The sequence below is a fragment of the Notechis scutatus genome, unplaced genomic scaffold, assembly GCF_049901735.1.
Source record: "Notechis scutatus isolate UNSWTSFEM ecotype Mainland unplaced genomic scaffold, rNotScu1.2 NSCUSCF23, whole genome shotgun sequence".
NCBI classification, from domain to species: domain Eukaryota; kingdom Metazoa; phylum Chordata; class Lepidosauria; order Squamata; family Elapidae; genus Notechis; species Notechis scutatus.
In genome coordinates this window covers 278,386-302,079 of record NW_028263148.1, presented here as the reverse complement: position 1 = coordinate 302,079, position 23,694 = coordinate 278,386, and the positions used below count along the sequence as shown (strand labels likewise).

The window sequence follows — 23,694 nt, the reverse complement described above, 5'->3', positions numbered from 1 at the left end:
AAAGGATAAAATTAAAGCATTTAGGTGAAATTAAAAAGTATCTAGGATTGACAATAAACAAAACCACAAAAGGATTTAAGATATCTCAAGAGGATAAAATTTGCCAATTAATTAAATTGTATAAAATGGAACTTTGTAAGCCTGCAAAGACTCCAATGAGTCAGGAGATTTGCAAAATGGATGCTCAAAGTCCCAAATTTGATAAGACCATATATCAATCTTTGATTGGTAGCTTATCATATATAAGCAATTGGTCAAGGCCAGATATAGCTTATAGTGTTAATCAGCTGGCACGATTTAATAATGATCCACATCAATGTCATTGGCAATCATTAAAGAGAATTTTAAGATATCTTAAAGGAACAATGCACCATGCATTGTATCTAGAGCCAAAAGGTGATTTGAATCTTAGTGCCTATGCAGATGCAAGTTTTGCAACTGACATAAATACTAAAAAATCAACATCTGGGATAGTTATATTACTTGGTAAGACACTAATAGGGTGGAGGTCAATCAGACAACAGCATATTAGCTTGTCAACGATGGAAGCAGAATTTTCATGTCTGTCATTACTATGCACTGACTTAATTCTGTACAAACAGTTATTATTAGACATGGGTATAACTGTTAAAGATTCTATTATTGTATATGAGGACAACCAGACAGCCATACAGTTAGCTACTAATATTGCTGTAAAGACTAGATCAAAGCATACTGATTTAAGATACTTAAATGTTAGAGAATCTGTAAAAAATGGTCTAATTAAACTTGAGTACTGCATGACGGAAGAAAATATTGCAGACCAGTTTACAAAAGCTCAAGGTGTTGTAAAATTTAAAGAGAGTTGTAACAATTATGATTTAAAGATGTAAATGGTTATATTATTGTAATATTATTATTATTACACAAAAGGGGAGAATGTTAGGGATAACATTGTTTACCCTAACTGTTTTGGGTAAAAATAATAAATATGGTATCATGGTTTGTTGGTTAAAGTGTGTGTATCTTTAACTGCAAGAATGTAATTAAGGGTGTAGTTGTAAAAGCACTATATAAGAAGCGAGGCAATTGCAGCTCGCTCTCTCTGGCTTACTGATCCCTAATTACTGGATGGATTGATGACTGCGTTCTTGCTGGAAACGGGGAGAGAAAAAGGAGTGTTGATTTTTCTCAACGGTGAGAAGATAAAGACTGGACTGATTTATTGTAAGTGTACTGACATTGGCTATTCAACACGGACTTTGCAAATAGAGTATCCCCGACAAGACTTGACTGAAATTGATATATGACTAATGGACTGTTTATTTTGACTATGCTATAATTCTTAAATGGAATAAACTATATTTTTGATAGCACAAGCGTATCTGTATTTTTACTGCGTGTTAACGAGAAGGCTTATCTCACACATTTACCTGTCTGCCTATCTGACTTCGCTGCACGTTCTGTTTAGTTTGTTTTCCTTAACACCCGTTGGGGAATCCAGGCTTAACAACAACAACTTATGTCTCCTACTGAGGGGTCTTTCCAGTGGAACAGCTTGTTTTCAGAATTTGGGGATGCTCCAACACTGGAGGTTTTGGGGAAAAGTTTAGACAACCATTTATCTGAAATGTTATTGAGTTTCCTTCTGAGCAAAGCCTTGGACTAGAAGACCTCCCAGATCCCTTCCAGTTTTGTTATTCTATTATTCTATTAAGGGCTCTTACTTGTAAATGGCCACTTTGCATATATATGAATTACAGATAACAGATAACAGATAATCAGAGTTGGAAGAAACCTTGTAGGTCATCTAGTCCACCCCCCACCCAAGCGGGAGACCCTACACCATTTCTGACAAATGGCAGTCCAATCTCTTACTGAAAGCCTCCAGTGAGGAAGCTGCCACACCTTCTGAAGGCAAGCTGTTCCATTGGTTGGTTGTTCTCACTGTCAGAAAGTTTTTCCTTATTTCCAGGTTAAATCTCTCCTCGTTCAGTTTCCATCCATTATTCCTTGTCTGGCCTTTGGGTGCTTTAGAAAATAGCTTGACCCCTTCCTCTCTGTGGCAGGCCCTCAAATATTGGAAGATTGCTATCATGTCTCCCCTGGTCCTTCTCTTCACTGGTCCTTCTCTTCTCTATTCTGTTATGCCATACAAAATAAAATCTACCTGATATTGGATTCCTAGTCTGAAGGGCTCAAACTCCCTTTGGAAATGTTTTGCAAGGCAAAAAGAAAAGAAAATACATGACACAGTGAAGACCATTGTATTTATTACACTAGATATCCATAGAAAAACCAACTCTTGCCTGGGATGAACCAAAACAGCCCTAAGAATCAGCAAACTTTCATATTCTCTATTATATGTCATTGGGCAGAAATCACAAAGACAGGAGGTGGGGAAGAAACAAGGAAATCCAAGACTAAGTCTGTTGATTACACAATCAAAAATACAAAAACAAAACAAAAATCCACGTAAAAAGCAAGCACATATTAACAATGTTCATCATTCAGACTTCTACATCATATTTATGACAGCTGCAGTGACCTGGAATCATGGGATCACTTTTTGCAACTTTCTAACAAGCAAATTCAATTACGAAGTCAGATATATTAAGAACTGTAGTGTCTCAGCCAGTCCTTGAGTATTGAAGATTTGCCCTGAAATGAATACAAACTCCAGCTCCTTTGTAGTGCAATGATGGTTTATTCATTAGCTCAGCAAACAACAAATACTCTTCTCTGACAAGAAAGACTAAAAGCCAGGCAAGGTTAGAGTTGGGTTTGAGTTTGCTCCCTTTCCTTTTATTACCATTATTATGAGACACACCCTACCACACCCAGGCCTATACACAGTTCTAATTCTGGCCATGCCTAACCCATTATCCCTAAATGCTATTAACCCTGTAACATGTCTACATCCCTACCCTATTCTGACCCTCACTAAATTATCCCCATCTGGTGCCACCTTCACCATGTTTTAACCTAAGGCTTAATTACCACCTATATGTGCCCCAACCCCCTTTAACAATATGCTCCACATCAATACATGAAAAGAGCCATTTCCAGCAGCCCCGCTGTTGTTTCAGAATCCATCCTGCAGCCCCACAGTTGCTTCAGAATCCATCCTCCATCCCCACAGTTGTTGCAGAATCCATCCTCAACTCTGCTAGGTCATTCCAAAGCCATCTGCCAGCACACAAGCAGAAATACAGATCCGGCAGCAGCAGAGATAAGGTGACATGACATGACATTGCTTTGAGGCATATTCAGAGCTGACGGGCTCCGAGTGAACTCGGAGCCCGACATAGTGGTTCAATTGACAACGGTGGCAAGAAAAGTTGTAAAAAGTTATAAAATGGGGTGAAACCCACTTGTCTTCCTTAGCAACAGAAATTTTGGGCTCAATTGTAGTTGTTAAGTTGAGGATTACCTGTAAAACACATCTGTAAACCAACAGTTTTCACTGGATCAGCCTTGGAGATGACTGAGATTTTAGTTCCTGTAAAATGGAATTATCACATTACAAACTGGTTTACAATAGGCTATAGATTCCTTCCTCGCCATCTTTAAAATCCAAAGCATTAGGAAAAAAGGATAGAAATATTGGCTTGAACGAACATTTCCCCAGTTCTAGAAATGAACTGGGCACGGGATTTAAGTGCCAACTTTCTATTGAAAAATCCAACTGCTATGAGGACTGGACAACTGGTCACTTAGTGGTTGTAGCTATATTACAAGTACCACCAGCTCCCACTATCACAGGAAATGAGGAGGGGTGTTGTGAGTTGTAATTCAGCAATTGGCCTGGTGATTTGCACGATTTTTCTCCTCTGTGAACTCGCTGGTGAGCAATTAGGTGTGTCTATTGCCAGAAGTTCTTCCCACACTCTGAGCAGATGTAAGGTTTCTCCCCTGTGTGGATCCTCTGATGTCGAGTCAGGTGTATCCATTGAGTAAAGCTCTTTCCACACTCGGTACAAGCAAACGGCTTCTCCCCAGAGTGGATTCTCAGGTGTAAAGTGAGAGTACTGCTATAAGCAAAGCTTTGTGTACACTCAGAGCACTTATACGGCTTGTCACCAGCATGAGATTTCTGATGGTACGACAGACCGCTATTTTGAGAGAAACTCTTGCCGTACTCTAAATATATGTATGGTTTTTCCAACGTATGCCCTTTCTGATGTGTCATAAGACTCATCCACTTCCTGAAGTGTTTCCCACAGTCTGGGCACTCATACGGTTTTTCTCCAGTGTGGATTCTCTGGTGTTGAGTTAGTTGTATCTGCTGAGTAAAGCTCTTACCACATTCCGAGCAAGCAAACGGTTTCTCTCCACTATGGATCCTCTGGTGTAATACAAGTGTGCTGGCACACGTTAAGGTCTTTTCGCACTGAGAGCACTTATATGGTTTTTCCCCCGCATAGGTTCTCTGATGATAAGACAGATTGCTACTCTGACAGAAGCCCTTTCCACATTCCGAGCATTTGTAGGGTTTCTCCTCTGTATGCAGCCACTGATGCGTGTTCAGGTTTGTCCACTGGCTGAAACTCCTCCCACAATCGGCACATGTGTATGGTTTCTCCCCCTTGTGGATCCTTCAGTGGGAGGAGAGGGTGCTACTGTGGTTGAAGCTCTTTCCACACTCTGCGCATTTAAATGGCTTCTCAACCGTGTGGATTCGTTTATGTTTGGTGAGGTTGCTGTTATCAATGAAACGTTTCCCGCACTCGGGACATTGAAATGGTTTCTTTCCTGAGTGGGTCCTCTGATGGCCAATCAGGTGATGACTCCAACTGAAGCTCTTCCGGCAGTCTGAACACTGAAATGGCTTGTCCCCTGTGTGAGTTCGCTAATGTACCACAAGGTGCATCTTCTCTTTGAAACCCTTCCCGCACTCCAAACCCTTGCATGACCTTTCCAATTCCAGGACTTTGCTTGGGGTTGCAGGGCTGGAGATCTCAGCCAATAGTTTTCCATAAGAAGAGGAGAATTGCCTACTCTTTCCTGCCAGATCTTGGCTGCCTATTTTTCCTGCACAGCCTCCTTGCTGCACCCGGAATTCATCAAATCTCACATTTTCAGTTGAAATGGGTCTCTTTTTCCTTCTCTGATGCGGCACAGTTTCCCTGCTTTGCCCTTTGCTATTTGTAGTGTTCTCTTTTTCATCACCTGCAAGAACAAAGAGAGAAAAGACACCAATGGAGAAAGAGATTTGGGGTGAACTGCAGACGAGACAAATGGGGGGACAAAGAGAAATAAATGCTGAATGTTAGGTTCTGTTGTGGTTCGCCAGCAGCCTGTGCAGACAGCAGCGGAATCGGACAGTGGGAAAGAACGGGGACCAGTCCGGGAGTTCCATTCCATTTCTATTCTATTCTATTCTATTCTGTTCTGTTCTGTTCTGTTCTGTTCTGTTCTGTTCTATTCTATTCTATTCTATTCTATTCTATTCTACTCTACTCTACTCTACTCTACTCTACTCTACTCATCCATTTTTCCCAGCTTCCCCAAAAATCTCTCACATCTCCCCACCCAACTTACCTGATTCACCAGGATCCCATCGACCAACTGACAAATTGCCTGTAAAGTTGTCTACTTCTTCCTTGAAGCCTTCAGCTGGCAGATTTTCATCTAACAGGGGCATCTGATCCAGAGCCAGAAGAATTCCTTTGACAGAAAATCAAAATGGATATAAAAAGGGCTATACATTTATAAAAGTGCAATGCATTTCTAGCTCGAGTGGTAAAAACATGAAGAGAACAAACATTTTTATCTCTGCTTCTACCCAGAAATAAAACAGAAAGAACTTGCTTATATAGCCAAGTCAACAACTTACGACAATAACTGAGCCCAAAATTTCTGTTGCTAAGCGAGACAGTTGTTAAGTGAGCTTTGCTCCAATTTATGACATTCTTGCCACTAAACAAATGCTGCAGTTGTTAAGTAACAGAGAATTTGGCCTTCCCATTGACTTTGCTTCTCAGAAGGCCCCAAAAGGTAATTACATAATCTTGAGACATTACAACTGTCATAAATATGAGTCAATCGTCAAGCATCTGAATTTTGATCATGGGATCATGGGGATGCTGCAATAGTCATAAGTGTGAAAAATAGTCATATTACTTTTTTCAGTGCCATTGTAACTTCAAATGGTCACTAAAGGAACTGTTGTAAGTCAAGGAACACCTGTATAATCAAAACTAAAGGTATTACGGACTGAGGCTGGCTTCCTATTTTTACACTCTAACCATTCCCAAGTATAGAAGAGCTTTCTCCCTAGCTCGTTTTAATGTCTTGCCCTCAGCACTACTGGATGGGTGATTTAAGAGGCTCCTGATCAACGAGTGGCTATGCCCCTATGACAGAGCTGAGGTTGAAACTGTGGAGCATGTGCTTTTATATTGCCCTATATATAACATAGGCAGATCTAAGTTACTGTGTCTCCTTGAAACTGACCCTTCTAGACCCAATGTTAGTAATTTGTTCTTATATTGTCTAGGGGATGGCTCCTCATACATCAGTTCTCAGGTTTCCAATTTTTTTTAAAGAGCTGTAACCATCAGAGGAGAACGCTGTAATTCCCCTTAGTCAAATTTTTGGTGACCAATTGTTCATGATTAATTTTCCCATTTCTTCTTTTATTGTACTTGTGTTTTGGCCTGTGACTGCAAATAAAGTACCATGTTTCTCCAACAATACGGCCTCCCCCAATAGGAAGTCCCAGCATGTTTTATAGGCATGAAATGAAATTAAGCCCCTCCCCCCAAATTAAGGCCTATGTTAAAACATGTGAAATGGGAGGAATGGTGGGGGGGCTTGCCGTTAGGAAGTACTTTTGTTGCACACCCGGATATGGTGCTGCCTGCGTTGACCCCGATACAAAGTGCCCCACCAACGCCAAGGTCAACATCCAAGCCGTCGCTGCCCGCCCGAAGATGCAAGGGGGGGAAATTAAGTCACCCCCAAAAAGACGGCCTAGCCATTTTTGGGGGGCTCAAAAAAAAATAAGACCCGGCCTTATTATATGAGAAACATGGTATTATAATAATAAAAACTAAAGGTTCCTAATCCACACATATTTTTCAATCTAAACAGGATCCCTGGCTTAGCCAGAAAGCAATTAGAGGCAGATAATTCTTAGCTACAAAGAAGGTAACAAGAGCTAACATGATACAAAAACCTATTTGCAAAGAAGGTTAGTCTAGCTGCAAGAATTTAACTTTAGTGAGAACAATTAATAGTCGTTTTAAATTAATTTAGGGGAACGACGTGCCTCCAGAAGTTGTGAATGCTCCAACCCTGGAAGTTTTTAAGAAGAGATTGGACAATCATTTGTGTGAAATGGGACAGGGTTTGAGTGAGCAGGGGTTTGGACTAGAAGATCTCCAAGGTCCCTTCCAACTCTGTCATTCTGTTATAGCAATAGCTTATGTATCAGTGCTTTTACAGCCTTCTTGAAGCAGTTTACAGAGTCAGCATATTGTCCCCAACAATCTGGGTCCTTGTTTTACTCACCTGTTATGTGCTGTTTTTCTACACAGGATGTAAAGGTGAAATACACGACTGACATTCTTTCACAAGGTAATGCCTAGCTTAGGGAATCCCTCTTAATCAAATAGAGGAGGTAAGGATCTTTACCAGGGGTGGGCTGCTGGGGGATTGCAGGGGCTCAGGAGAGCCCCTACCTAAGACTGCAGGGCTCGGAGAGCCCCCAGTAACCTCAGAAAAACAAGCAGCAAGGGAAAGCTCTTAATAGGCTTAATTGAACTTCTGGGCGTTCAGCCAAGAGCATTTAACACCTTGTAAAAATGTTGCAAGCTAGATAAACAATCCACTCAGTGCTTGCGAGGGAGAGCCATTGAGAAAATCAGACAGCATAGCCACTAAGCCTTCGAGGGGATTAATTCCCAAATAATAAGAATCACGTAACTCACAAGAAACTCCACTAAGGCTCCAAGATCCCTCTCACAGTCACTTCTATTAAGCCTGGTTTCCCCCAGTCTTTTATTTAAGTCAGGGGTCTTCAAACTTGACAGCTTTAAGACTTGTGGACTTCAACTCCCAGAATTCCTCCTCCAGTCATCTTAGCTCAGAAATTCTGGGAGTTGAAGTCCACAAGTCTTAAATTTGCCACATTTGAAGACCCTTGGCTTAAGTATTAAATGCACCAAAATAATAAACAACTTTTTGGTATACTATCTTTTTGTAGGTAATTAGGGCAAAGAAGCGACATCAAGTTGGCCACACCCACCCAGCCACATGAACACCTAGCCACACCCACCAGATCACATGACCACCTGATCACACCACCACCTAGCCACATCCACCCAGCCACACCCACCCAATCATTAGGTCAGAGTGCCCCTTGCTAAAAAAATTTGAAGCCTACCCTTGTTCCTTAGCCAAGGAAGCCAGCGTCTTCTGAATCTCCTCCATGACTTCACGAGGCAAAATCCTTTGGTCTGCATTCAGCAACGTCCACTCCTCCTCCTTAAAGCAGACAGCAACTTCTTCAAAGATCGCCAGAGCCTGAAAGCAAAGAGAACTCCTTTCTCATCACAATAATACCATATTGGGTCTCATTACAGGTGGAGATGAAGCAGCGTACGGGGGGGGGGAGGTTCAAAAATTATCCTCATGGTGCCTAGAAAACAACCTGCACCTAAACATCAGCAAGACAAAGGAGATGGTGTTAGACTTCCAGAAGAAGAGAGAGGAACCCGCCCCAATTTACATCGAGGGGGGCTGTGTGGAGATACTTTCCTCCTTTAAATTCCTGGGAGTCTACCTCAGCGAAGATCTTACCTGGAAAATCAACATACCCCAGGTGGCCAGAAAGGCCCAACAGGGACTCCATTTCCTTAGGGTCTTGCAAAAGAATGACGTGGAACAATGACTGATAACCTCCTTTAATCGATAGATAAATAGAAAGCGTCCTCACATATTGCATGACGGTGTGGTATGCTGGCTTGACAGCCACGGATAGAAAGACACTACAGAGGGTGGTGAGCACAGCACAAAACATCGTGTGCTGTTCCCTGACACCACTAGATGACCTTGCTAGGGCTCGCTGCCTTAGAAGAGTGAGGAAAAATCTCAGGGATGACTCACACCCCAGTCAGTACTTCTTCACTCTCATACCATAGGGTAGGAGATATAGTTTACTTTAGTTTACTTTACTTTATTGTCATTGCACCTCATACAATGAAATCAAACACCATCTTCAGTGCACATCATGACCATGAAAATAAACACAAACACACATCCTTCACACTTCACACATTGAACCAAAACCCCCGACACAGCACCAACGCTGCATTATACAGTAGAATTCAACAGAGCTACTGCCCTGGGATAGAAGCTGTTTTTCACCAACAGGCTGAAGAACAGTTTCTACCTGTGGGCTGTCAGACTTCTGAACAGAAAATAACTTCATGTCAACATAGTATAGTAGACTTGCGGGGCCGGTGTGTTGTGTAACAAGGTCACCTACTGCAGTGGCCCCCAACCTTTTTTGAACCAGGGACCAGTTTCACGATTATTTATTCTTCCACGGACCGGTACCTGAGTAACACGAGACTCCACCACCATCGGGACGGCTCTTCGTTCGAAGCCGCCCCCCCCCCTTCGACGAAACTAAGGTGCGAGCACCCAAACACCGCTTTCCAACTGAAAACCCGGAAGCACTTCCAACTGAAAACCCGGAAGCAACTGAAAACCCGGAAGCGCCGTTGAAACAAGATGGCGGCGCCCAAGCTTTGCGGCCCGGTAAAAAATGATCCACGGACCGGTACCGGTCCGGGGACTGGTGGTTGGGGACCCCTGACCTACTGTAATAAGATTGGAACTGGGTTAGGGACTTCTGTCCTCACTGTGAGTTGTGTTGGGGGGCGGGGGAGTGCACGAAGGGAGACTCAGCCAATCTCTTTGTACACATGTTGTACTCTGACAATAAAGGCAATAATAGTAGACACAATCCACCACCAAGAATCCTGCAGTTGGTCAAACTTTTCCAAAGTTCTGTTTGCAGAGCAAGCTGAAGTGAGCCCATGCCAGCCCCAGCCTATCAATCAAACACGAAACCCAAAATAAATGGAGCTTAATGTTTAGGTTTATCCCACATGTGCTCAACATACCTTACCGTTACTTCCTCTTCTGACCTCCCTACCTCCCCACTTTTACATTTACAATGGAGAGAAACATGGAACAGAATTAAGAACACGGGCTGGTTATTCTCTCTAGCCACATTGGTGCCACTCCTGACCAGGCTACAAAGCTGGTGTTTTTTTTTCTCCCGAAATAAAAATAAAAAACTACAGATTAATAGAGTTGGAAGGGACCTTGCAGGTCATCTAGTCCAACCCCGCACCCAAAGCTGATTGATATCCAGTCAGCTTTGATATGTATAGATAATCGAGAGGCAACCAATACTTTGGGATAGAACAATGGTGGCTAACCTTTTTGGGCTCCTGTGCCAAAAATTGTGTGTGCACTTGCACGCTCATACTCGCGTGCCAGCACCCAGAAGTCAATCTGCGCACACCCCCATGCTCCCTACACATGCACACGCAATCCCCCCCACACACACCGCTCCCTTACCTGTACTGCGCCTCACAGCTGATTTTCGGCCGATTTGAGGCCTTTTTCAGCCTCCCAAAGGCTTGAGGAAGGCTTCTTCAAGCTTCTACAAGCTTTGTAGGCCGAAATCTAGCCCCGTTTCATCACTTCCTGTTTTTTCCGAAAAAAATTGGAAGTGACGAAATGGGGCTAGATTTTAGCCTACAAAGCTTGTAGAAGCCTGCAAAAGCCTTCCTGAAGCTTCTGAGAAGCTGAAAAAGACTTCAAACCGGCTGAAAATCAGCTGTGAGGCGTGCACATGCGCAATGAGGTAAGTTTGCCGGCAGCTCGCGTGCCGGCACAAATGGCTCTGCATGCCACCTGTGGTACACGTGCCATAGGTTTGCCATCACAGGGATAGGATCAGGGTCTACTAATTCTCCAAAGCACCTTGTAATATGACTTTACAACTGTTTTTTCCACAGTTACCACCTTTGCCGCATCCCCAGGGTCATGTGATCAAAATTCAGATGATTGGCAACTGGTTCATATTGCTGTGTCCCTAGGCCATTCGATTCCCCTTTCTTGAAATTCCCGTGAATAAAGTCTACAGGGAAGCCAGATTTACTTAAGATCCGTATTACTAACTCATCAGCTGCCATGATTCACTTAACAACTGCGATAAGAAAGGTCGCAAAATGGGGCAAAACTCCCTTAACAAAGGTCTCTTTTAGCAACAGAATTTTGGGTCTCAATTGTGGTCATAACTTGCGGACTCCCCGTAGTCCATGGTGGAGAGAAGACAGCCCAGCAGAGCTACAGGGAGAGATTCCTAGAAAAAAAGTTTGGCCAAGTTTAAACTTTGTAAAATAGGACAAAAAATAATAATAAATTAGAACAGTGTTGCGAGAAATTACTGGATTTCAAATAGAATTTAAGCCTGAAATGTTTTTGCTAGGGATAATCAGAGGAACATTTTAAAAAGAAATGGAATACCTCATAATACACATTCCAACAGCAGCAAGAATAACCTATCCTCAAAGTTGGAAATTAGATTGCACTCCCACAGACGATACGATCATAAAGAAAATTATGGATTGTGCAGAAATGGCAAAACTCACGTTGGAATTACAAGAGAGGGAAGAAAAGAAATATTATACAGTCTGGAAAAAAATGGTATAATTGGTTGGATGATAGGACAGCAAGAACAAAAAAATAATATAAACAAATAAATGTATACTTAAATACATAGGTAGATAGTTAACAAAAACTGGGAAAGTGGATGTCACAACGTTGTAAAAATTGTATTTGTGTTGTTTTTATATTTGTGTTGTTTTTTAATTGTGTAAAATTCAATAAAAATTTATTGGAGCAAAATAGGAAGAAGTAGCATAGCTTGAGAATGGGGGGTCGGGAGGGAAAGAGCGACCTTCACCAAGGGGAAAAAAAAAATAAGGATGACCTTCACCAAGGGGAAAAAAAAATAAGGACAAGATGCAAACGTGCCTGATGACCTAGCCCCTGAATAACACCCATCTTCGGTATTTCTACAAATGACATAGCCAAGTAGCAATTCACTATTAAGTCCGAAGTCATCTCAGTAAGATTTCTGCAGGGGGGGGAATCAGATAGCAGCTTCACCTCTCTTGCAGAAATCTTCCTTTGGATGTCTTCGGACACCGGCGCACGTGCCTCGAGTGTCTACTCAAGGTTTACTCGGAGCTTACAACACAGACAGACATCCCAGAGAGGCCCGTTTCAGAGAACCCACTCCAAGAAGCCGAGAAAGGAGACTCCCCGCGGGGCCTTTCTTGTCTCTCGGATGCAGAAGCGCCCCCGACTCGTCTCTCCTCCTCCTCCTCCTCCTTGCTCGGGCTCCCCCGCGGCCCTTTCCACCCCTCCAGGGGAAGACCTGGCCCGGATCAGCGGCATCGTTCCCTCTGGATTCCGCGCTCGCTTTTCCAACCGTGGACCGGTCCTCCCCGCCCCCGCAAGCGCGCAACGCTCTCCCCCGGGCGTGGGAAAATCCGCACCGCCTTTCCCACGGAGGGGGCGGGGCGACTCCCCTCGCCGCCCTTAACTCTGCGCTGGCCGGAGAAGCTTTTCTTCTCCTCTCTTCCTCGGAGATACAGCCGGCAAATGTTAGGACGCCACCTTCCCGGATTCGGTGACCTCCTGCGGATGGGAATGGGGGGACGGACGGACTCCCATTCCCATCCTCCACGCCCGGCAAGTCTCTTCCTTTTTTTTCTTTTCTTGTTCTTTTTTGTGAGGTCTTTAGTGTTCTTTGAGCTGGCTTCTTTTCTTGTAGACTTTTCATAACCCAAACTAGGTAACATCAACAGCTATCTTTTTTTAAAAAAAATATTTATTTATTTGTTTGTTTGTTTGTTTGTTTGTTTGTTTATTCAAGCGATTATAAGATAACAGGTAAAAGTATAAACATACTTATGAATACATGAAATGGATACATATAAGAAAAAATAAAAAGAAACAATAGGACAGGGACGCTTATGCACGCCCCCTACAGACCTCTTAGGAAAAGGATGAGGTCAATAATAAGACAGTATAAGGTTAAAGTTTTTGGAGTTTGGGGAAGAAACCACAGAGTCAGGAAGAGTATTCCAGACATTGACCACTCTGTTGCTGAAGTCTTATTTCCTGCAATCAAGTTTGGTGCAATTAACCTTGAGTTTGTATCTATTGTTTGCTCTTGTATTGTTATGGTTGAAGCTGAAGTATTCATTGACAGGTAGGACATCGCAATGTATGATTTTATATACTATACTTAGATCGGACTGAAGACGGCGTAATTCAAGGTTATGGTAATAACTTTTACATATGGTAAAATTTACATACGCTCTGTTCCACTCCATTCCAATTTTTCTATTCTATTCCATTCTATTCTATTTCATTCCAGTATTTCTCTTCTCTTCTCTTCTCTTCTCTTCTCTTCTCTTCTCTTCTCTTCTCTTCTCTTCTCTTCTCTTCTCATTCCATTCCAATATTTCTATTCTATTCTATTCTATTTTACTCTACTCTACTCTACTCTACTCTACTCTACTCTACTCTACTCTACTCTACTCTACTCTACTCCACTCCACTCCACTCCACTCCACTCCACTCCACTCCACTCCATTCCAATATTTCTATTCTATTCTATTCTATTCTATTCTATTCTATTCTATTATTCTATTCTATTCTATTCTTGTTGTTTTTATTTCTTTTATATTGTGTACATAAGTACTGTAAGTCGCCTTGTGCAAGTAGGCGGCAATATAAATGTTCTAAATAAATCAATAATAAATAAACAGGATGGCAAGAAAGCATGCCAACTCAGAGGGCACTAAGGACCCCTCCTTTTAAACCTGAGCTACCAATATTATCCTTTATTGATGATACCTAAATGGGCAGATGAAGTGTCGAATAAATCATGATGCTTGATGTAGGGCTGCCTTTGCCAGGGAATACCGAGCAGGGGGGTTAGACTATAGATGACCTCTAGGGTCCCTTCCAACTCTGTGATTCTGTAGGGGGTCTTCTGCTTGGACTACATGACCTCCAAGTCTGTGATTCTGTGACCTTTTTAATTTTAGCTTTTTCTCTCTCTCTAGGCTGGACCAGGAGGAGGGATGGCAAAGGCTGGCGGGAGGAACCTTCAGCCGGCTTAGGCGAAGAAATATCATCTTGAAGGCGCCCTTTTAAAAAGGAAGGGCTGAAGGAAGTTTTGGAGTCTCCACTCAAGGGTTAAGGAAAACGAGTCACGAAGCCTAGAGGGACCACTAAAGAGCAGGAGGAGGAGAAAAGGAAGCGGAGTCCCGTCTACGCCCCCTCCCTGGCAAAGAAGCCTTGGAATTTCGCGGTTCCATTTGCGGGGTGGTTCTGAGGGAGGCTGGGCCTGATAAGTGCCCTTGGAAGCCCCAGACCTTGAAAGGCGAGGGTTAAGGAAAAGGTGGATTTAATCGGCAGAACCCGGGCAACCAAGAAAACTCCTGTTGCTTAACTCTTTGTTGTTGTTCAGCTGCTAAATGCTGGGCTCTTTGCGACTCTATGGAGCAGGTTCTCCAAACTTGGTCCCTTTAAGACTTGTGGACTTCAACTTCAAATAAGATATTTTCAAGCCTCTAGTTGGCAGTGTTGCAAAATTTCTTAAAACCACTCCCCCTTCTTCCCCCTTAAAAAAGCCTAAAAAGAACGAAAATATATGTATATATATTTAATTTAAAGAAAAAAATACTAAAGGGGGCCTCTATTTTATAAAATATAAACAGTCAAAAAGGAGAAAAAAGAACTAGTAAATATAAAAGAAAAAAAACCAGTCTGCTTAACTAGATCACCATAGAAGTTCAATGAAAGAAAAAAAAAAAAAAGGTAAAAGTAAAAAGCCAAGCCTCACTTTGACATTTCTCTTTAAAAATCGCCGCTAAGTCAGTTTTGTCAAGAATCTTACAGATTTCTTCTCATTCTTAGAGTGTCCTTTAGTCCTGAATATTAACATTAAAAAAAAAGTCCTCACCAAGCCGATACACTTTCTCTTGCGATCTCTTCCTTCCAGAGCTGTCCCAGCTTCAGCAGCTTAATGGCTGCCTCCCCGCCGATGGTAAAAGGGCTTCTTCTGGATCAACCAGGGACCTGCGATGTCCCTGGGATCTACAGAACGCGCCCCTTACTATCACCGTCTCTACGGGACGGTTTAGGTCCGTTGGGACCGACCAGGAGCGGGGATATCAGTTGCTATCTCAGAGCCCCGAGATAGCAGCTGTATCGCAGCGACGAGACTCCGCCTTCTCCCTGTTTTCTATCTTCTCTCTGTTTTCTATCTTTTTCTTTCTATTCTTTTTTCTCTCTTTCTTGTCTTCTTTTTCTCTCTTGCATTTATGTGTGTGTTGTTGGTCTATTTTAATTGTAAAATTAATAAAGTATATTTTTTTAAAAAAGAAAAAAAGTCAAGAGGGCAGCCATGACCATGAGATGGAAGACCTACACATTTTCAATTTGCAACACTCCTAAAAAAAGGGGGGGAAGGGCTTCAACTGCAGAGACAAAAATCACAACTTGATTTTCTTGGCTTCCTCTGTGGAGGCTTCAAATTCTATTGAGAAATAGTGGTAGAAATATTTTTGAGAAGGTGCCACCCTTTTTGTATGCATTTTCAAACCTCTCTTCCGGATTTCTTAAAAGTTATCAATGGGTTCTTGGGGACAACATACAGTATCCTCGATGTGCAAGCACAGTGCAGCCCAACATTTCCATTGCTAAGCTAGATAGTCGTTAAGCGGGTTGTGCCCCATTTTACAACCTTTTGTTGCAAGTTGTTAAGCGAATCATGCTTCATCATTAAATGAATCTAGTTTCCCCCTCATTGACTGTGCTCGTCAGAAGCCAGCTGGGAAGGTTACAAATGGTGATCATATGATCCCAGGACAGTACAACTATCATAAATATAACCCAAAGCATCTGAATTTTGATTATAGGACCGTGGGAATGCTGCAACCATCCAAAGTGTGAAAAATGGTAATTTCCTTTTTTTCAGTGCCATTGTAACTTTGAATGGTCAATAAATGAAATGTTGTAAACCAAGGATTACCTGTAAAGGAATTACAGGGTCATGAAATGAGAAAAGAGAGAAAATAATATTGAAAATAGCTGTATAAATATATTTGAGAAGGTGCCACTCTCTTTCTATGCTTTTTCAAGCCTTCTGGATTTCTTTAAAGTACCTGCAGATGCCTAGAGACCTTGTGTGTGTGTGTGTGTGTGTTCCAGAATTTCATTTATAAAACATTAAAGTTTATCTTCTTTTTTTAAACTTTCTTTGCTGTCACTCCACTGACTTTCCTCATTTCAGTCTAAATTTCAGCATTCCTATTGACGAATCTAACCAAAGCGAGCACGATCGAGACAATCCAATCTCTGAATGCAAAACTTTATTGAGTACATCGTTTCGCCACTGATTAGGGCAAAACCAGCTAATTCCCACGCAAGCCCACATAATTAAAAGTATAGGATTCTTCCCCCAGTGTTGCAGGTTATATTGTCCAATTGAGTTTCATTGTATTGTCATGAGAAAAAGTCTTTGGCTTTGGCAAATAACTGCTGAAGTGTCCTTGGCTCTGACACTCCTCTTCATGATATCTGGAACTACATTGCATCTCCCTGGTTCATTGGCAAGGCAAGAAGCGATAATGGTTGCAACAGCAAAAGCACGCTTCGAATCTTGGCACCAATCCTAGAGTGGTATCTATTACTGGGGGGAATGGGGGAAGCCAATGACATATGTGCACTGCACTGTCCTAATACCAATCCTGTAATTTAGAGACATGTGTCAGAGAAAGAAACCTAGGAAGGACCCGTCCTAATGGATCAAACAGTTAAAAAGTGACGACAGGAGATTTATACCTTCAGAATTGCAAGGTTCTATTCATATAGCCTTACAATAAAGTAGAATAACAGAGTCATAGCAGATGCTATTGTATTTCTCCTCAGACCTTTTATTTTTTGGGTTAAGCATGTCAGAATAACAAAACAACAGAGTTGGAAGGGACCTTGTAGGTCATCTAATCCAACCCCCTGCTCAAGAAGGAGACCCTATACCATTTCTGACAAGTGGCTGGTCAGTTTCTTCTTAAAAGGCTCCAGTGATGAAACACCCACAACTTCTGAAGGCAAGCTGTTCCACTGGTTGATTGTTCTCACTGTCAGCTAATTTCTCCTTATTTCTAGGTTAAATCTCTCCTTGATCAGTTTCCATCCATTGTTCCTTGTCTGGCCTTCGGGTACTTTGGAAAATGGTTTGACCCCCACTCCTCTCTGTGACAGCCCCTCAAATACTGGAACACTGATATCATGTCATCCTTGGCCCTTCTCTTTACTAGAGTAGTCGTGCCCAATTCCTGCAACCGTTCTTTGTATGTTTTAGCCTCCAGCCCCCTAATCATCATGGTTACTCTTCTCTGCACTCTTCATAGAGTCTCAACATCTTTTTTACAGTGTGGGAACCAAAATTGGATGTAGTAATGTAGGTGAGATATAGCTCAACTAATTGTATTGCCTGTCCAGTTTAATTAGATGGACTGACCCTTTTTTCCCCTTAAATTATGGACACCTTTTTTTAAAAAAACTATCATACACGCAGCAAAGAATTACAGAATGCTTAGTGGAAAAAAAGCTGCCCAGCATTTCTAAGATATAGAAGTATTTGAGATACCCAATTGAACATAAAATTACATTTTTATTTTTACCCAAGAAAAGATCTCCCTATTCTCCACCCTACCCCACCCCAAAATTAGAAAGACAAAGTCTTCAGCACTACAGCATGCCATTTAAATTGCTACCAGGACTGGTGGAAATATACATTTGATTCCCTTTTGGGAAATAATCAATAAAGTGTCCAGCTATGAGAAGAAAAACAAAGGAGCTACCTTGATCCTGAAAACATTTATTTATTTATTTATTCATTCGTTCATTCATTCAGGTTCTATAGCCACCCATTTCAGTCAATGACACTGGGTGGCTTACAGTTGAAAAAAACGTGTTACAATCAAAATATTAAAACATTTTAGTACTGAGCATTTAATACGTTTGTATATAAAATCATATTCCTCCTTAGTTTCTACGGGATTCATTCTTTCCGATAATGTGCTATTCCAGAAAACATGAGCTGAATCCTTATGCTTTATATGTGGACTTCCTTGATATCATCTGTCATGGAAGAAAAGTTAGTGAGTAAGAAAGTAAAAAAAGTTGATAAAAAAACAAAGTTTAGGTGGGCATGAGGCAGAACGCCAAAATGAAATCACCCCCTCCTCATTTTGTCCGCACACAGACTAAATGGACAAATTGTCATTCTAAAAGAAGCCAGAGAAGTAACGATAGGTGGTCCTTAACATACAACCCCAACTGAGCCCAAAGTTTCTATTGCTAAGCGAGTTAAGTGAGTTTTACAACCTTTCAAGCCACAGTTGTTAAGTGAATCACTGCAGTTGTTAAGCTACTAATATGGTTGACTGCCCCATTGATTTTGGTCATCAGAAGGTCGCAAAAGGTAACCATGTGATCCCAGAACACTGCAACCATTATAAATATTAGCTAGTTGCCAAGCATCCAAATTTTAATCAAGTGACCAAGGGAATGCTGCCGTGGTCATAATGGCGAAAACTATTGTAAGTCACTGTTTTCCGTGCCGTTGTAACTTTGAACAGTCACCAAATGAATGGTTTTGGACTCAGTTATGGTCGTAAATACAGGAGTACATGTAACTAAAAACATTTGGGCCAATGGTAGCTCATGCTTTACCTGTACTGCAGGGGGCAGTGTACTTGGCTGTTGCAAATTCACCTGGAACACAAAAAAGGAAAGTTTGTCAGGGCTGAGGTGTCTCTCTCCTAGACTTTGATCTACATCATATGGTTCATGGTATGGATTTTGCTCCAGGAGTACAAAGCGGTTGTCCTCTAATTTTACATGCAAATGTTGTGCGAGAGATAATTTTATCTCTCATTAAAAATCCTGAACTCTCCCCAAGAATCGGATGGATTTTTCCCACCAAGCAGTGCTTTAAGGTAGCAGTTCCCAACCTTTGCAGTGAGGGACAGGGGAACCAGGCCACGTAAGCAGTGGCTTGGCGTGCACACACACACAGGCATGTAGCTCAACTTATGTGAGTTAAGACGCATGCATGTCCGCTCATGCACCAATCCAACACTCCCTTGAGCTACATGCACATGCGTGCCAGCCTGCTTCTCACAGAACTCAGTTCTGAATAGCCCATTGCTTGGTACAGGGCCATGGCCAGGGGGTTGCGGATCCCCGCTGTAAGGGCCAAACACATGCCCACTTTCGGCAAAGCCGAAAGCCGTTAATTTTTCCTCTTTTTGAGCCCTAAACCTCCCAATGCAAAAGGAAGAAAAAATTTCGAACAACCTCATGTTGAAAAATAATTAATTAAACAAGCTGATCGGAAGTACCACCATTCAGTCCCCTTCTCACCAATTTCATAATAATCATAGACTTTGACCAAGGCAGGCTTCAGACCCTGGACGGGTGTCTCCTGCTCCACTGTAAAGGAGAAAGTCTGGCTTGTGTTGCGTACCTGCAGAGAAAAATGAGATTATGGACAAGACGGAGAGGTTTCTGCAGGCAACACATTGTATAGCCCTTTTTGTTCTCTGAGCTTTGTTGTTTCCGTTATACCTGACTCGGTATCATCATCAGTGCTGGTGAAGTTGAATTTGTTACCTGTTTATACCCAGTAGCTTGCTCTGCCTGTGTTGGTGGGGTTTTTTCTCCTTGATAGTTTTTTACTTGGTTGTTTTCTGCTTGATTGTTTATCTGGTATTAGCCTCTGCTTATCTAGGTGAAGGCTACTGGAGAGGATGTCATCTGGTCATTTTGTTTCTTTCTTAGCTTTTTATTGTCTTTTCTGAATGGTGTGTCCTTCATTTCTGTGTCCATTGAAGGCTGATTTATCTGAATGCTAAGCTTCCAGGAATCCCATAGCGCTTTTGGATTTAGCTTGGTCTGAGCTACATATGGTAGCTTGTCACGAGCTATATACATCTTTAAAATGTTGAACTACATATATTCCCTTTTATTGGAGACCTCACGCTGGCAGGGATCCTTAAAAACCCTGGATGTATTTTGACATGGCTACCATAGGGGTGAGAAATCAAGCACTACTACAGGATATTGTTCCAGGGGGGTGGGACCAGACCTAATAAAAGAGAAAGTGAAGTTGTGCTACATATATGAAATAGTTACGTCTCTACAGAAATGCAATGGAAGTCTCTATGTCCCTAGGAAGACCGCCAATCTCTTTCAACATTCTTGAGCTGAAAGGAAAAGGCCTAAAATATACTGTAAAGGGAAGGATGGGCATTGTAAAATCCAATCTATCTGGAGCTTTCAATCTTCCTTTTCTTTGTGTCCTAAAACTGTTGGATCGCTTTTTCTCCCTAAACAGATTAAAGGCAAAAAAAAATCCTAAAAGAGAGCTTTGAAGTCACCCAGCCCATCACCAGCTCACTACAGGAACCCAAATGAAAGTCATTTGAATGAAAGTCATTTGAACATCTTTTGGCTAAGAAGATACTATCTACTATTTAATATCGGGAGAATTCCAGTAGAAATATTCTCATGTTGTAGTGCAAGGGTGTCAAACTCGATTTCATTGAGGGCAGCACCAGGGTTGTGTTTGACCTCAGGGTGCAGGGTGGGTGTGGCCAGGGTTGGCATGGCCAGTTCGACGTCACTCATGTTGGGAGCATCTGTGGTGGCTTGAGTGTTCTGCCAGTGAAAACGGGCATCCAAGCTCCCTTTTTGGCTGTGACAACCTCCTGCAACCCTCTGCCAACAAAAATGGAGCTTGGGAGGGATGTGTGCAGCCCTCCTGAGCTCTGTTTTCGCAGGCAGAGGCACCATGGGTTGGTCCTTTGTGTTAGGGATAACATTGTTTTACCCTAACTGTTTTGGGTAAAGATAATAAAATGATGAATCATGGTTTGTCAGATAAAGTGTATGTGACTTTAAGCTAAAGGAATGTAATTAAGGGTGCAGCTGTAAAAGTACTATATAAGCAGCAAGGCACTCTCTGGCTCTCACTGGCTGGCTTATTGAAGACTGCATTCTTGCTGGATCGGGAGGAGAAGAAGTGTTGGATTACTTTGAAGATATTTCTCAACGGAGAGAAGATAAGTTTTGGACAGATTTATTATATGTGTACTGACACTGGCTATTCGACACGGACTTTGCAAATAGAGTATCCCCGACAAGACTTGACTGAAATTGATATATGACTAATGGACCGTTTATTTGACTATGCTATAATTCTTAAATGGAATAAACAATATTTTTGATAGCACAAGCGTATCTGTATTTTTTACTGCGTGTTAACGAGAAGGCTTATCTCACACATTTACCTGTCTTCCTATCTGACTTCGCTGTACATTCTGTTTAGTTTGTTTTCCTTAACACCCGTTGGGGAATCCAGGCTTAACACTGGTTATGGGCCCAGAGAGACTGCAAAGTCAGTTTAACTAGGATAAAAACAGGTTTATGTAAAAAGTGAGATTTTCTGTTGTTACACGTTACAGTAAACAGACAGCTGTGTTTTATCAATTATATTTTTATATCCATATAGTGAAATATGGCACAAGACAGTCTACAAAGTTTGTCCCTTATATCCAAGCTGGATGGAACAAACTATGTTTCATGGTCTATGAAATGTAGTCTACTTCTACGAAGAGAAGGTCTGTGGAACATAATTGAAAACCCACCAAACGTAGAAGAATGGGATACTGAAGATGAGGAAGATAGTAAAAAGATAGAAGAATTTAAAGAGAAAAATGTACAGGCACTTTGCATCATAGGACTTACATTAACTGATCAGCAACTTGTTCATATACACGGAGAGCAAACTGCTGTTGGGTGTTGGCAAAAACTGAGGAGGATTTATGTTCGAGATAACGTTGGTGCTCACATAAATCTAACACGGAAGCTTTTCCGCACGTATCTCCAAAAGAATGGTGACATGCTGAGTCATTTGAATACTATGAAAAGCAATTTTCAAGAACTGCACGAGAAGGAGTTAATTTTCTCTGAGCTACACCAGGTCTACATAATGCTATCTTCATTAGACAAAAGTTTTGATGACTACGTAACTTCCCTTGAAATATTGCCTAAAGAAAGTCTAACTTTAACTGATATCACTGGCAGATTGATTGAAGAGGCCAGAAGAAGGCTTGAAAGAGATCAGTTAAGGAGGAGCAACCTCAAAAGGAAAATAATGAATCTCCTACTGCATATGCAATTAAAAGTGTTTTAATTGTGGGGGAGAGGACATTTTGCAAGATTTTGTAAGAAGCCAAAGCGCCAGAATGCAAGCCAGAATGCTGTAAGCCATCAAAGAAGAAATAAGAATTATGAGTTAGCAATGTATAGTAATGGAGTTGTAAAAAATAATTTATGGGTGGTTGACAGTGGTGCGTCCCACTGTATTACAAATGATAACAAAAAAATTGTAAAAATGTCCATGAATTCACAACATATCTCATTGGCAAACGGATGGAAAATTAAAGCAAAAGGTGAAGGTATTGCACATTGTTCTTATATAAATGAGAACGTAAAAATGTTATATGTACCTCAACTTAAATTTAATTTGCTTTCTGTTAGAATGTTGGTTAGATTAGGATACATAGTTACCTTTAAGGGAGATACTTGTTTAATTGAAAAAGAAGGTAAGAAAATTACTGCATCTTTAAGAGGTGATTTATATGTGTTAAATGATAATGGTTTAGAGGTGGCTAACACAATTTATGAAAATAAGAAACCTCATAATGAATGTATTCACTTGTTACACCGAAGGTTAGGTCATTTAAATTTTAAAATGATTAAGAGAACTGTTCAGCTATCTAAAGGAATAAGTTTGAAACCTTGTAATAAGTATTTGCAATGTTCTGCTTGTAATCAAAACAAAAGCAAAGTTATACCGGCAAATAGAGTTGATGGATTTACTACCAAAGAGCCTTTAGAGGTAGTATTTGCCGATATAATAGGTCCTAAAAAGCCAAGTGTAGGTGGTGCTAAATACATATTAAGCATAATGGACCACTATTCTAGGTATGGTTTCTGTTTTTTAATGAAGAGAAAAACTGAAATGTATACAAATTTCTTTAATTGGTTAAAATTTGCAGAGAGGAAAACTAAAAAGAAATTAGTAACTCTTATAACAGATAATGGTGCGGAATTTACAAATAATAAATTCCAGAATAGACTTAGAATGGCAGGTATTCAACATAAAAAGTCTGCACCATATAGGCCTCAACATAATGCATTTATAGAGAGAAGAGGCCAAACACTGCAATCAATGGGAAGAACAATGTTATCTGATTCTGGATTGATAGCACAAGCGTATCTGTATTTTTACTGCGTGTTAACGAGAAGGCTTATCTCACACATTTACCTGTCTTCCTATCTGACTTCGCTGTACATTCTGTTTAGTTTGTTTTCCTTAACACCCGTTGGGGAATCCAGGCTTAACACTTTGCTTTTTCCAGGGCAGCCCTGCAGGCCAGATCTAAGTACCCCGTGGGCTATATCTGGGCCTTGAGTTTGACACCCCTGTTATAGTGAACTAAACACCATCATGACGCATGAGAG

At 41.4% G+C, this 23,694-nt stretch overlaps 1 protein-coding gene and 1 pseudogene across 2 annotated transcripts in view; both read right to left on the bottom strand.

Annotated features, from left to right (window-relative positions):
* Window positions 1-2,693: 2,693 nt before the first annotated feature.
* On the bottom strand, window positions 2,694-12,542 carry LOC148128572 (uncharacterized; annotated as a pseudogene). The gene is made up of 5 exons (XR_015746275.1): window positions 12,410-12,542; window positions 8,372-8,527; window positions 7,498-7,553; window positions 5,524-5,649; window positions 2,694-5,151 (listed from the first exon to the last, which is right to left on the bottom strand). The product of XR_015746275.1 is annotated as an uncharacterized LOC148128572 (transcript).
* A 5,415-nt stretch (window positions 12,543-17,957) lies between these two features.
* LOC113428547 (alpha-2-macroglobulin-like) overlaps window positions 17,958-23,694 on the bottom strand; it is a 75,982-nt gene continuing 70,245 nt past the window's right edge. Inside the window, 3 exon segments of the mRNA XM_087948822.1 lie at window positions 17,958-18,240; window positions 18,835-18,876; window positions 19,528-19,630. Of these exon segments, the coding sequence (XP_087804948.1) occupies window positions 18,215-18,240; window positions 18,835-18,876; window positions 19,528-19,630 (171 nt within the window). The 3' untranslated portion in view covers window positions 17,958-18,214.